The 13581-nt window shown below is 47.4% G+C and overlaps 2 protein-coding genes across 2 annotated transcripts in view; both read right to left on the bottom strand.

Moving 5' to 3' along the window:
* Window positions 1-10502, bottom strand: part of agap1 (ArfGAP with GTPase domain, ankyrin repeat and PH domain 1) — a 107722-nt gene extending 97220 nt beyond the window's left edge. The window contains exon 1 of the mRNA XM_026301624.1: window positions 9414-10502. Coding sequence (XP_026157409.1) covers window positions 9414-9576 — 163 coding nt within the window. The 5' untranslated portion in view covers window positions 9577-10502. The remainder of the gene's footprint in view (window positions 1-9413) is intronic.
* Window positions 10503-11476: 974 nt separating this feature from the next.
* On the bottom strand, window positions 11477-13517 carry LOC113127404 (fas apoptotic inhibitory molecule 1-like). Its single transcript, XM_026301930.1, has 4 exons — window positions 13216-13517; window positions 12575-12803; window positions 12249-12298; window positions 11477-11643 (listed from the first exon to the last, which is right to left on the bottom strand). The coding sequence occupies exons 1-4, from the start codon at window positions 13330-13332 to the stop codon at window positions 11494-11496; spliced, it is 546 nt and encodes a 181-aa protein (XP_026157715.1). The 5' UTR covers window positions 13333-13517; the 3' UTR covers window positions 11477-11493.
* Window positions 13518-13581: the final 64 nt, after the last annotated feature.

The following is a 13581-nucleotide window of genomic DNA, read 5'->3' as shown; positions in this document are numbered from 1 at the left end:
GGGAAGAGGCCTGCTGCAGCTGGACTGCACAGCTGCCGAGCACTAACACGGATCCAAGTCTCTGCATCCGGCTCAGGGATAAAAACCATTAACCAAGGCCGGTCCAGGGTCAAAAACCTGGCTTTGTTCTACTGTATTTACAGTACAGGACTTTGTCCCAAAGCGATCGGCCTTTTCTGATATTTTAGAAAATAATGTGGAGACGATGGATGATACACAGTTTAGATTCTTGCATAAACTGCATTATTAGAACTCCACAGACTAAACCACCTGTAGACCTGCCCTAACACCTGGACCCTAACCAATATAACACATTAAAAAACAGATAAAAGCACAACAACCAGTATAATTGAGCTGAGTATTGATCTAAAAGGAAAAATCAAGAGGCAGCTTTAATTAAATAAAACAACTCAAAACATTTTGCCTGAAACATTTCTCTGTTTATCCACTGGAGTGAGGCTCTTATTCTGAAAACCCTGCTTGTCTTGTTTAAGGCAGCTCCAGCAAACATTTTATTTACAGTGAGGTATTTACCAACCCTGTAATTACAGACGGTTTAAGACAGAACAAACTAAATTTAGGTGGAGAAATTGATATTTGCCCTTTTTGAAACAGGAGACATCCATTCAGGAGATATCAAATCTTATCCTGTGCTGCATTCAAACACCCTGGGATAACGGACTGCAGTCTACGAGACCACGCATGTGTTTCAAACATCTGTACTTCATGGTCCAAGGATCATTTATCGATCACCCTGTGACACTAAAGTCTGTGGAAAACGTCTGCAGCTTTAAAAATAAATAATCACACTCCTCCCACCATGTCAGCAGTTCATAAACCGCCAGCTCACAAAGACTAACTGGGGTCTGACAGAACTAACACCCAACAGGTCCCAACATGTCCCAGTCTGCACTGAGCTGCTGCTCCTCTGCTTTCATGGGTCCGTCCCCTCAGACCCGACAACACCGTGTCCACAACACCACGTGCGTCTTCAGCGGTCCGGACTGTGAGTATGAGGAACTGATAGATGGATCTTTACCTTCAGGTGAACTGAAACCTGACGTGATTTACCACGCGGCTGCAGCTCTTCCTTTTCTAATCACTGAACTGACTGTTCGAGCTATAAAACACCAAAAAATATGAAAAGGGTCCACGACGTTTTTCCGAGAGGTCAAGGTGAGGTGTTTTATTTCGTCGGGCCAACAAAGCTTCAGTGCAGCTGCATGTTCACACAGGCTGCAATAACCAGACACACAAAGATATTCAGCTTATAATGATATAACAATATATAAATCACATCTGAGGAACAAGAACGCATGAAAAAATGACTCAACTATCAGAACGAGTTGCCACACACTTTTATGAACCAGCTCATCAGGCTGAAAAGCAAAAATGAGAAGAGTTTGTTTCTGTCCTCTTCAAAGTCCAAAGTCCTGGTTGTTCTCTGTCACTTTCCCATCATTTCAGTCTTCAGTGACCTTCACCCTGAACTCTGAGGCTGAACTGTGGGACCGGTCTTTGGGCCCAGGGGCGACATTAAACGCCTGTTAGAGCTTCAAAGATTAAACATGTCAGACATCAGAGAACCAGACTGGTTCTCTGGACTCTGTCCGAGTCTTTATGAGCTGCAGGATCTGAGCAAGTGCACACAAAGCATCACGTGAAGAGCAGCACAGTTACATGTGTGGTTTCCAGTGATCACAATGAGGAACACACATTACAGTAAATCAGGAGAGTTCCTCACCACGACTCTGCAGTTCCTCTGTGACAACAGGAGCCAAAACCATCAAATGATCCAGTCGCGTGATGACAACAGTCACATAACCAGGCTCCAGTTCAATACAAAGATCCCTGAACCCTGAATCCTCTCCAGCCTGGACTTGGCACATGACACCCTGGGTGCTGTGTTCCTGACAAATAGATGTTTACACTATAAGAGACTTTACCTCTAAAACATCCTATTAAACTAGAAGCTGCCTTGTCTCTTTCTTTTTTAAAGACACGTCTTCTTTCATCCACAGCCAGAGTTACAGCTGGAGTCCAAAATGGATGTTTGCATGTGGGAAAAAACAATAAGCTGCAAAACCAAACCTGCTGCAGAAACATTTTCCACCACCAGGTGAACTCCCAAAGCCTTTTTATTGCCATGTGCTACACCAACATGGGAACGCTCCTGAAAGTGATGCTCAGTGACCCGTCAACGCAGCTGGTGGTGCCCGCTAAACTAACTGGGTGACATCAGGCAGGTGGAGGCCTGAGTGGAGCAGCTGGACCTCAGCCGTCAGCTCCGTTTCCATCAGTCCAACTCCCAGGAGGGAAACGAGGCTCGACCAGCTCTGACCTGAAGGACCCAGATGGACAGGTAGACCAGTCCTAGACAGTAGGACAGAAAGGTGACGCCGCTGGGAAAATGCAGGTGAGAGGTTTCTGGACTATGTGCCTCCCACGCTGCAACACTCAAAACTGACATTCTGGCTTGAAGACCAAGACAACGACAGTGTCCAGAGTGTGAGTGCAGCACATGCAAATGTCTGAACGCTTTTCTAGACCCAGTGCCATCAGCAGAAAGACGTGTTGGTCTGGTTTTTATGAACGAGCTGCGCCGCAGAGATCAGTTTGTGTTCTTCACTAACTAAACACTGAGGATTCCTCCGGCTGAGTCCGCGACGTGCAAACAAAGCAGCACGACGCCAACACATGGAGCGGATGGACTGAAACGGAATGGAGGGGATGATGGGAAAAAAGACAGACAGAGATCGAGATCAGCCAATCAGCAGTCGGAGGCCAAACCAAATTTAGCAGCAAAGCCCCGAGCTCTGCATTATTCAGACGACGACCCATTAAAAACTGGTTTTCAGACTGAAGAGGAGGAAAGATCAGCAGGCGGATACCGACTTCTCACAAACACACTTCTTACTGGGATTGTTCTCAGCGTTTCAGTTCACGGTGAGAACGTGCTGATAAAAGAATGACTGACTGAGTTTCTCGTGCACGTTTACTGTCAGGCACCAAACCCATGGTGGATATATATATATATCAGATAAACCCACATGAAGTCAAAGATGCCACTGAATCTGAGTAGTGAGATGATGCTCTGCTGCAGATTAGACACACACACACACACACACACACACACACACACAGTATGGGCTTTATCCAAATTACACTGAGCTGTTGGCAGCAGTCAGTGAGATGCTGCAGCTCTGGTTCTACAGACTTAAGTTGCATAAATGAGCCTTTACAGTGTGGGCTGGTAATTCAATTAAACAAGTAATAAACAGCCATCAGAGCATCATATCATACATATCATGTCCCTCCACACACTGTGTCTCTCTACATTAGGAGACAAAGTACAGAAACATCCTTCATATCCTGCATTCAGGCAGCAACTAACGATTATTTCCGTTATTGATTAACAGAAAACAGTAAAATGCGACTGAATCGCAGCTGTTCAGTGTCTGCAGGCTGGAGCAGGTTAAATGATTAAAGTTTGTACTTCTGACACACACGGTCTTGTTTTAGAAACTACAGTCAAGTCAAAAGCCCGATCTCTTTCCAAAGCTCCGACATAGACACAGTCCATGTAGCTGCAGACGAGGACACAGACCGACAGTCAAACTCTGGGCCACAGCATAAATACAGGATTATAACAGTGAATGAAAACACACAGGTCGTGTTTTAAATTAAAGTCCCTGGACTGTATAAAACCCTCCTGGTTTTTCCAGCTTGTATCATGTCAGTGAGGAGTCAGAGGTGAGTGACTCGGGCTGTAATGGAGCCGATTTCACAATAAAAGACCGAAACAGACAAACTCAGTGTAAAAGACTCAGTCAGTGAGTGTGGACGGTATCACAGATCACTGCTTTGTTAACTGAGGGTCAGTCACTGTGGGAGAGGGATGGGGGGGTCCCTGCAAATACATTGATCCTCTGACTGGACCAAACAGAAGGATTAAGAAACAAACATGGAGTCTCAGCGGGGAGTCTGAGACGACACGGATTAAACAGAGCGGGACACCACCACCCAAAAATCTGCGTGTGTGTGCTCCGACGGGGAAACTCCTTCAGTGTGACGTGCAGCCCAGACGCTGCAGAAACAGATTTCATTCTCTGTGGAAGCTCCTGTGTGAACCCGTGTGCTCGGCACTGGATCTGATCTCACTTTCTGCACGTCTGCAGGTCTGAGCTGTGATTAAAGGAAGGTCCAGTCTCTGATGAAAGGACCGTCTGAGTGCTGTCACCTCCGTGCACGCCTCAGCTCTGACTCACACAGATGCTCAGCTCTTGTGTGGGATTGATATTAACCTCATGTGTGTGTTAGGCACCGACCTGGAAGGACTAGCTGCAGCGCTACATGACAGTCATTCCCATAGTATTATCACTGTGAAGGGCTTTTGGTCAAAGATTCTGTTTATATTCTGCTGAATCGGACACTGGAAGCAGCTAAAAAGTCTCATGAGGAAAGTCATCAGGCCAAAAAACGCCACACACAGACACGAATAACTGACAGTACTGGGTTTTACCGTCAGTCATACACTCATACATGGTTTCTATAAAACAGACTCGAGCGTTACAGGCCGACAAAGGTCACGAACAGACGGAAACATCAAAAGCACGAGCTTATCTCTGATGGAAAACGCCCCTGCACTCGGCCGCAGTCGTGTTTGGCTCACACACACACAGAACCCGCTGATATCTGCATTTCCCTCATCAGAACCTGGAGGCAGGCTGAGGAGGCTGAGGAGGCTGGGCGCTCTACTGGCTCTTCACCAGCAGACGGACGATGGCGTCAGGGTAAGTGCTCGTGGCATTTTTAGCGGTGTCGCTCACAGGTGAACCTTCCTCAGCCTCATCCAATTACAGCGAGGAGAGAATAAGGTCAACGCAATAAATTCTCAGCGGAGTCAAACTCACAGACAGTTTCCCTGCCTGACTGCTCTGTGTGTTATCACTGTCAGGCTCTTCCTACCGCCAGAAGACTGCAGCTCGGTGTCGGGAGAGGCTGTGAAGGAATTTACTTCCTGCGTGGCAGCAAAACACGTTACACAAGCCTCAGACGGTCGTGCACCTTAAACTGAGCCGCCACAACACGGTGACAGCTGACTAACTGCCACAGACCCTGGACAAGGCTGTTTCCTGATGTGGTTTCCTGATGCAGCAGTTGTATCTTTGTGGCTAAGCTAGTTAGCAATCCACAAACTGCACTTTGAATGTTTGAAAGCTCTGCACCCCCCCCAACAACGTGCGCTACCAGGTGGGTGTTATTCCTTTGTTGACCTTTAGGAACCACAGACAGTACAGACACTCCTGCTCCTGCTCACATCTGATCACGTGGGTTTGTGTGAGCTCTCGTGTCTGTGGGATCACCAGGATGAAACTGTTACTACAAACAGCAGGTGTGTGGTCTGGAATTGTCTAGTTTGTGTGTTCAGAGGATTATAATGTTAAAAATGGGTGGAAACTGTTGTAGCCAGCATTAATCTCTCTGGCAGTGAACCGCCCCCCCCCCCCACATATATATCAAGTCTCTGACATTTCTCCTCCATCAGTACCCAAATGCTGCTTCCTCCTCTGCAGACCGATCGATGAGCTCGTCAAGCCGACTGCGTCCTCTGGGTTTAATGACCGTCAGGACCTGCTCGGGGACGCTCCTTATCTCGTTAATCTTATTCTCTCCACAAATACAGAGTCTGAAACATTTAAGGAAGTGGAGATGGGTCAGCGGTGGAGAGCTGAGCTGGTTTCGAGTCATTTGTCTCCACATCTGGGCCCAGATGCTTAAACTAGGCTTTATAACAGTGAGAAGGAGACACGAGTTAGGATTTAATGACAGAATATCGTCTTACACGGTTTTCCACTGGGTCTGTCAGCCCGGTTTCTCCTCCTCTAATCTGAGTTAATCTGTGGTCAGCACAGATCCACACATCCCACTGGAGGCAGATTAAAGGAAGCAGGAAAAGTTGGGATCTGCAGCTAATCCCACAGATCCCAGTTAACCTTGTCTGATTTACTGGGAAAAGACTTCATTCCTCATCTGCCAAGTTGTTACTATATTTTATTTCATTTCTCTGCACACGTCATGTTTATTACAAGACTTTGTTAAAGTAAAGCCAATAGGTGACACCGTGTTCAGCTTACGTGGCTTTGTGTCTCCGACTGTGACCACAGGGAAAGTAAAGAAAGGAGCTGCTCAGACTGGTTCATACTGGGAGGCTTCCAGTTGAAAATATATGCAAAGAATCCCCTGCTCAGCTCAGCTTCCTTCATAAAGGTAAAAAAACATGTTTACTCAGTTATTGCTGCATGTTTTGTCCATAAATCAGTGATTAGGTGTTGAGCAGCTGACTGGTCTTTCCTTTCAGAACAAGACCATACACTGCAGTTGTCATACAATCCATCCCTGGGCCTGTTTCTGCAGATTAACTCACAATTCTGTGTGTTTGAAGTCAATTCATCTCCCAGCACAAAATGAAGCTGCAACAAATGTCACAGTTAATAATCCAGGTTTTTAAACTGGATTATTAACCATCAGGATTCACAGGTTGGAATAATGTGACTGTCTTTTTAAAACGGAATATTTGGGGATTTTGGACTTTGGTTGCAACATACATCATCATCATCATCATCATCATCATCATCATCATCCCACCGCCACTGAGCCTAATGACAGAAAGGCTGCAGGGAAACAAGTGATTGTGGGTATAAATACCCCAGTACACAACCACTTTACAGAAGGAACACGATGTCTGCATTTGGCCCTAATCCTGTGCAGTCAGCAGTGGTGGGAGTGGGGGGCCGGGGGGTTTATGGACAAAAGGTGCAGAGATCGAGCGTAATTTCTGAAGACAGACTACCGTGCTGGCAGCGCCGTGGTGGGCAGGGGCCGCCGTTACGCAACGGCTAAAACCCTCGTTTAAAGGCATCCCTGAGACTCCTTATTACTGTTATTACCAGACGTCAATCAGCCGCAGCGTTATGTAAGCACTCTGTGACCAGAGGTCTGCCCCCAGCTCTAATGTGGCACAACGCTCAGATATAGTCGGAGCATTAAGGGAGGTGCACTGCTATCAACAAAAAAGTAAACAAGATGTCACGGACACCGATAGGTCGCAACCATCCTGAAGTCGACGACAAAGTCTGAGAAATTCAGAAGAGCTAAAACTGAACGTAAACAAGGCCTTCATGCCGTCTGGCCTCACTGCGGGCGCTCGTCTCTCTGTGCCTTCTCATCTCGTCCCTGAACACAACACGAGTTTCCATCAGTCTCGGCCCAAACGGCTGAAACGTGAGAATGAGCCTCATGTGGGTGCAATCCTGGCAAATGAGAGAGGATACACAGAGCCTGCAGGGCGAACAAACACACAGCGCCGAGACTAACTAGGTCGCATGGTGCGTTCACTGACTGCGGGCGGCATCGATAACAAAATAAGACAAAAGCTGCATGAGACAAAAGAAACCTGTGTTACTGGAGAGCCGCTCTGATAAAAAGGCTGGAAAGACGACGGAAAACCTGTTACACTCCACTGCACCTGTTCTACCCTGACCCACTGAGTCTGCTTCAGTTCTCAGCCCGACAGGCCACGGCATCAACCAACCTCCAGAACAAACGGTTTAATCCACTCGCTTTCATTTTCTAGCAGCTGCTGCGACTTGTCAGGTGGAAACTTTCCTGTGCAGCCACAAATGTGTGACCACGACTAGATGTGGTCCACGTCGGTGGTGGAGCCTTTAGAAACACAAACCCACATAAACCAAACTGTGATGCATCATATTGTGGGTTTCGTTCAGAGTCAGGGCCACACGAAGGATCAGCAGCTCAGATAATGACTCCTGCTCCACATCGACCTGTGTCCGCTGAGCAGTCTGGGTAAATTAGGAACTTAAAGGTTAAACAGACGTGTGGGTTCGTTTACCGCCCTCTGTTGCTATTTAACAACAAAAGAACAGCAACACAAACAGACAGGAACCTGGGTCCGAGTCCAAACATCCACTACAACTCCCTGTTGATACCAACAAAAGCCCAGTGCGCTCTGGGTCTCTGTTGCTAATTAGCTGTGGTTTACAACGACCTGAGTCTGTGAACCCAGTCTGTTAAATCCCCCATGGGTAAACCTAAACTGCGTTTCCTGCTGTGGGAGCCTGACGTGAGCGATGCTCACCGCGGGCAGGTTTCTGTTCCGAGGCCAGACGCAGAAAGTGGGTCAGTGGCACCTGGCTGGCAGAACATCCATCCATCCTCCGCACACACCTCACATGTAAATGAGCCCCACAGAGGCGGGAGAGCGTGTGGCGAGGTGTGAGTCACCGCGCCGTAACTAGGACGAGTCCCATGGTCTGTCCTGCTGAATGATAATCAGAAATCAACCGATCGGGCATACATCAACACGTCTGTCTCAGAGCACTTGACAACTCACTTACATAACAGCACAACAACAGTTAGGACTGGAGGCCTCGCGAGCTGAGAGCTTGCATAACATGATGGGAATCTGACTGACACATCCAGATGTGCACACGGACGATGACAGCACCGCGCTGCTGCTGCTGCTGCTGCTTCGGGTCATTTCCAGCACGAACGCAGGCCGACTGAGTCACCGTGTGTCGGTGCATTCAGGGGAAAGAGGAAAGAGGAAGAGCCGGTCGCTCTCTGACAGCCGTGTTACGTAGCCCTGACAGCTGTGCAGCGGCGTGGTCACCGAGCATGCTCACTCGCCCACACTACCGCCTACACCCACGCTCCAGTTCTGATTCAACTTTGTTATCCCCCACAAACACTAATTATTCCACAGCGTCTGCTCCTGTGAGAACAACCTAAAAACCTAAAAACTTAAATCCACAGATCATCAGTCTGATGTCGACCAGTTTAAAATGACCAACACTGGGACAAATCATAGCCAGAGAAATAACCAGGACCTGTGCAAGTACAGCCGAGATTCAGTTTGCAAACATCTGGAAGTGTCTCACATCTACAGCAGCGTCGATTCAACAATAACTAGAAAACCACCAGCAAATCAGAACGACTGTAAACACAAAGAGGCCTTTAAACAGACCTGAGATGGTTCCTAGTACCAGTATGACCAGTAACACCAGTAAGATAGGAAGAGCCTTCATGATGTGAGAAACACAGCTCCCTGCTTCTTATTGTCAAAGTCTCAACTTAGAAAGAAAGAAAAAGTGCAGGAATCAAACCCACGACCCTGCAGTGCTGCTGCCCGCTCCCCACTAAGTTTCCCATCACCCATGTGAGGAAACCACCAGAAAACGAAAGCAGCTGTGGACATTTCTCAGCAGAGAAACCACACAGCTCAGTTTGCAGGCTGGGCTTTGGATTCTGGGTCTAAACAGAACTTCACCAGAACTACCCAGGGAACCACCTTTACGCCCACACATCTGCACCCCCGCGGCGCACTGACCCACCTTCAATGGCGATGACATGCTCCCGGATCTGGTTCTGCAGCAGCGGCTCCTCCACTCGCTCCAGCAGCTCGTAGATGGAGTAGATGTTGGGGTGGACGGACTCAAACCTCTGGATCTCGGCTCGGATGGCGGCCGAGTTGGCGAGGTGCTGCTGGTAGTTCATCCCTGCGTCTCCTGCGTGGACCCCAGATGTTCCGAGGCAGAGACACCTGCTGGTCTCGACAGGTGAGAAGGTGGAAGCTGCGACCTCAGGTAGAGGACCTTAGTTCATGCCGGTCCCCTCAAATCCTGGGGGGTTTGATTTGATGCTGATGATTAAAGTCAGCAGCAGGTTAAGGAGACGGGTTTTCCTCCTTTACATCCCTGGGGGTGTTTTATCAAAGTGGCTTCTCCAGCCCGGATCTGGAGGACGCGGTCAGTCTGCTGCTACTGGCCGGAGAAAGTAGCTGCTCCCCGGGGTGTCCCGGTTCCCGATTCCGGTGCGGTGACAGATGTAGGGCAGCGTGAGCACGGCTCCCCCATATCCTTACGGTCCGTGCGGGATTACAGTGAGACCTGTCCGGGTCTAGATGGTTTTAACAACCGAGATTTCACAGCCACCATAACTGACCCGGGATAAAAACGGCCTGGATGCTAGGCGGCTAGGCTAGCCGGCTAACGCTAATTAGCTGTAGCTTCCCAGTCGGAGAGAAAAGGGAAAACTCGCCGTTTTCAGGCGTCAAAGTCCGGTTTACACACCGTCCGAGTCCGGGGCTCAAGCCCCGACGAGGAGACCGAAGCGGGACCTCAAAGATAAGAAGACAAAGAGCGGCTGGTGACGGTCTGGCAGCCGGACTAACAGTTAGTGGGTCGCGGACTTGGGATGCCTGTTCGCGTCCCTTGTTTTGTCTCCGCTCCGGGTCCAGCTGCGCCGAATGAGCCACTTAGTCCAGACTCGAACCGGGAATCCAACGGAGCTCGCGATCCTCCCGAACGAGTCCGGGTGTTGGTTCCGACACGTATCTCACAGGTAAGTCCCGCACACGGCGACCAAACACTCAGCCGACCCCGCTTCCAGTGCTGTGAGGTCCATCGTGCGCAGACCGCAGCCGGGAACGTCCTTACGTCAGCGCCCCGCACGCAGCACGGCCTGTTCCGGTAGGGTTTTCAAAATAAAAGCAGCCTGCTGACCTGTTGTTACTTGGATTGGGTTAAAATGAGGCCTCGGGCCCAGGTTTCTACCTGAAGGGATCATGACTGAGCAGTAGAAATAACAATAAATAAACAATTTCCTATTATTTAACATTATTTGTGTATTTATATCTGATGATTATTCAAGTGGGAAGATTATGAGACCTGAGGTACAGATCCCACTCCTACACTGTATCAATAAAACTATATTAATAACCATTTATGGTCTTTTTGTCCTTTTTTGTAGTCTTTTGTCTTTGTGGTCTAAAACTATCTCTTTGTAGTCCTCTTATCTCCCTTTGCAGTCTTTTCAACCATTGTTGTGGTCTTAGGATCCATCTTTGTAGTTTTTTGTCTTTTTTCATCACTTTAGTCAAACCCTGACTAAAATGACATGGTAAAGCCAAATCCTGAAACAAGAAGAATATATTCTACAATACAAAGGTAAACGTAAATAAAACCAGCTGCTGGCTCAGGGCTCAGTCATCATCAGTTACATTGAACACAAAACTCACTTATTGACTTATTCCTCTTGCTAAATGTTGTGAACTTGACAAATTCTGGAAGCTTGTTACCTGAAGGCTGCAAAAAGTTCTTCCTCCTTAAAACTTTCTGATTATCTCTTAGATTTCTCCTTTCAAACACTGTAACTTTAATTTGTTAAATGCTTGAAGCCTTCAAAATAAAGCTCCTCCGCCGAGAATAAAAAACATAAAACTACATTAACGCTGCAGATCTAAGTCTTTATTTGCCATATTTCCATGCACATATTTGTATTTTCTAGAGTTATAATCCAACTAAGTGATCAAAAGGTCTCCATGATAAAGCACAGTCAGTGCTATTGCGTGATGTTTACATGGAATTACTTCCTTCACAGTGTGAACGTTCTGTTCCAGCCTGTGGTCCAGCATCATTGTGTGGAAGCTGGTATTTTCTCTCCATCCAGCAGTAAATAGTGCACAATGCCGCTCTTCTTCTGCCCGCTGCTCGTAGCCTTGATGCAGCAGTTGTGCTCCCCCAGCATGAAGTGAGTCTCTGTGCCGTCGTCTGCAAACTCTCCCTGTTGACAGTGGACCAGAACACGCAGACCCACTCAGACACTTGACAGTTCTCAGAACACTTTGGCCTTTTCTGTCCACTTCTCTGCTCCTGTTCCCTTCTCATTGTCCTCAGAGGACACAAACATGCACCGAATTCAACCATCACATCAACACCAGTATAATCAGTCTTTGTATGTTCCGCACCCACATGCATGGACACGTTTTCCTTCAACATAAAGTGCAGTTCCTGGTTCGGCCTGCACTAACTCACTGTCTTTCCTCGTCCTTAGTTTTCGTAGAAATGTGTATTTATCTTCGGTGATGATGTGTCACTGTTGTCTCACAGGATTTATGGTGTTCTATTATTCTAGTGTTCGGTCGGTGTTATTGCTAAATATTTATGCCAGGACTCCTTTTTTACAAAGAGGTTCTTCATCTCAACAGGAGTTTCCTGGTTAAACAAAGGTTAAATAAAAATAAAGTGTGGATGCAGCTTTATTATTGTTGTTTTTAATGTATTTAGGTCAGAACAGAAAGTTACAGCCAAAACTATTAATAAAACTACAGTTAGATTCAGTTTTATTGATGTTTAGACTTGTACGTGTGTGAACGCAGCGACTCTCACCCTTGTTTCCATCTTCTGCCCATTGCACCAAACATCCATGGTGTCTTTTTCTGTTGGACAAATGGAGAGAAGCTGAATTATTTAGAGCTCACACAGCGTCAGTCGCTGTGAGCTGAGGTAAAAACTGAAATACTTCATCTGCTATTGATTCATTCTTATATTCTTTTATATTACAGACTCATATATAAGTGAACTTAGGTGTTTATGATAAAACCAGGACCACAGGTTTAGACCTGGTGTCCTGCTGGTTACGGAGCAGATTCTCCCACGCTGCCTCAGGTCTTCACCTGCACTCCCCCCTGCAAACACTGATCACGCGGACTCACCCAGCACCACCCTGCACTCGGCTCCGTCCACTCTGAGCAGCCAGGTCCTGGTGGTCTTGGCCCTGTTGTCGATGAACGTCTGCAGACTCTTCCCATCAATGTCCAGTGTGTATTCGTAGGCGAACCCGCTGACGGCCTCGATGTTTATGGTGGCTTTAGTGTTCGCACCTCCGACCGTGAAGGTTTCCTTTCCAACCAGCTTGAACATCCAGTCTTTTCTGATGACTTCCTGTTGGGGAAACGTGGTTTTCTACCTGCTCACTACACAAACTGATGGAGGAACTTGGTCTCTGTTATATAACATATGTTGTATAACATGTTTTACATTAAATCATCCTAAGGTATTTGCATTTTGTAGTATCACTGCTTTTATTATACAATGTGAACTACATGGTTTTAATAATTCTTCTAGCACTGACATTCAGGTTTCTGGTTTCCGGTCCCCAATAAGGGGTCACAGAATCCTTAAACACTCCTTATGGCTTTTCCTGCTATTTTCCAATGAAATATCAATATTTTTACATAAAAGCACTAAAACACCTGTGAGTAATCAGCGGTGCCATAAGATAACCTAAAGGTTAAGGGTCAAAGTAAAACAAATGAATCAATAAAAGGTAAGAAGTGCTGACTCAGACTCTCACCTGTCCGTTAACATACACCACTCGTTTCCCGGTGGTGGTGCCATGAGCAAACTCAATCCTGTAAACGCCATCACTCAGCGCCACCTCCCACACAGCGACCAGGTCTCCCCCCAGCATCTCGGACCCCCCTCAGGACCCCTAAAATAATACCAGCATCAGCCAAAATGTCCTGTTTTTGGGGGCTACATGTGAAGCGTGTCGGCTGCTGCTGCTGGGATCTGCTCAGCTGAGGTGTCGGCTCAGCAGCAGGTGCTTTACTGTAAGAGGCTTAGAGGCTGAGCTGGGACACAGGCCGCACAGGCGCCGTTAGCCGGAAACGGAAGAAACCCAGTCAGGTCTGAAGGAAAGGACACAAGGACGGAGATT

The sequence above is a fragment of the Mastacembelus armatus genome, chromosome 2 (genome assembly GCF_900324485.2).
Source record: "Mastacembelus armatus chromosome 2, fMasArm1.2, whole genome shotgun sequence".
In the NCBI taxonomy this organism is placed as follows: domain Eukaryota; kingdom Metazoa; phylum Chordata; class Actinopteri; order Synbranchiformes; family Mastacembelidae; genus Mastacembelus; species Mastacembelus armatus.
Note: the sequence above shows the minus strand (reverse complement) of the source record. Positions and strands in the feature narration are given on the sequence as shown.

Coding starts and splice junctions, on each gene's coding strand:
- LOC113127404 (XM_026301930.1), bottom strand. CDS start 13,332: ATGCTGGGGGGAGACCTGGTCGCTGTGTGGGAGGTGGCGCTGAGTGAT. Junction 12,804..13,215: donor TGGTGTATGTTAACGGACAG/GTGAGAGTCTGA, acceptor TTTCCCCAACAG/GAAGTCATCAGAAAAGACTG. Junction 12,299..12,574: donor CGAGTGCAGGGTGGTGCTGG/GTGAGTCCGCGT, acceptor TTTGTCCAACAG/AAAAAGACACCATGGATGTT.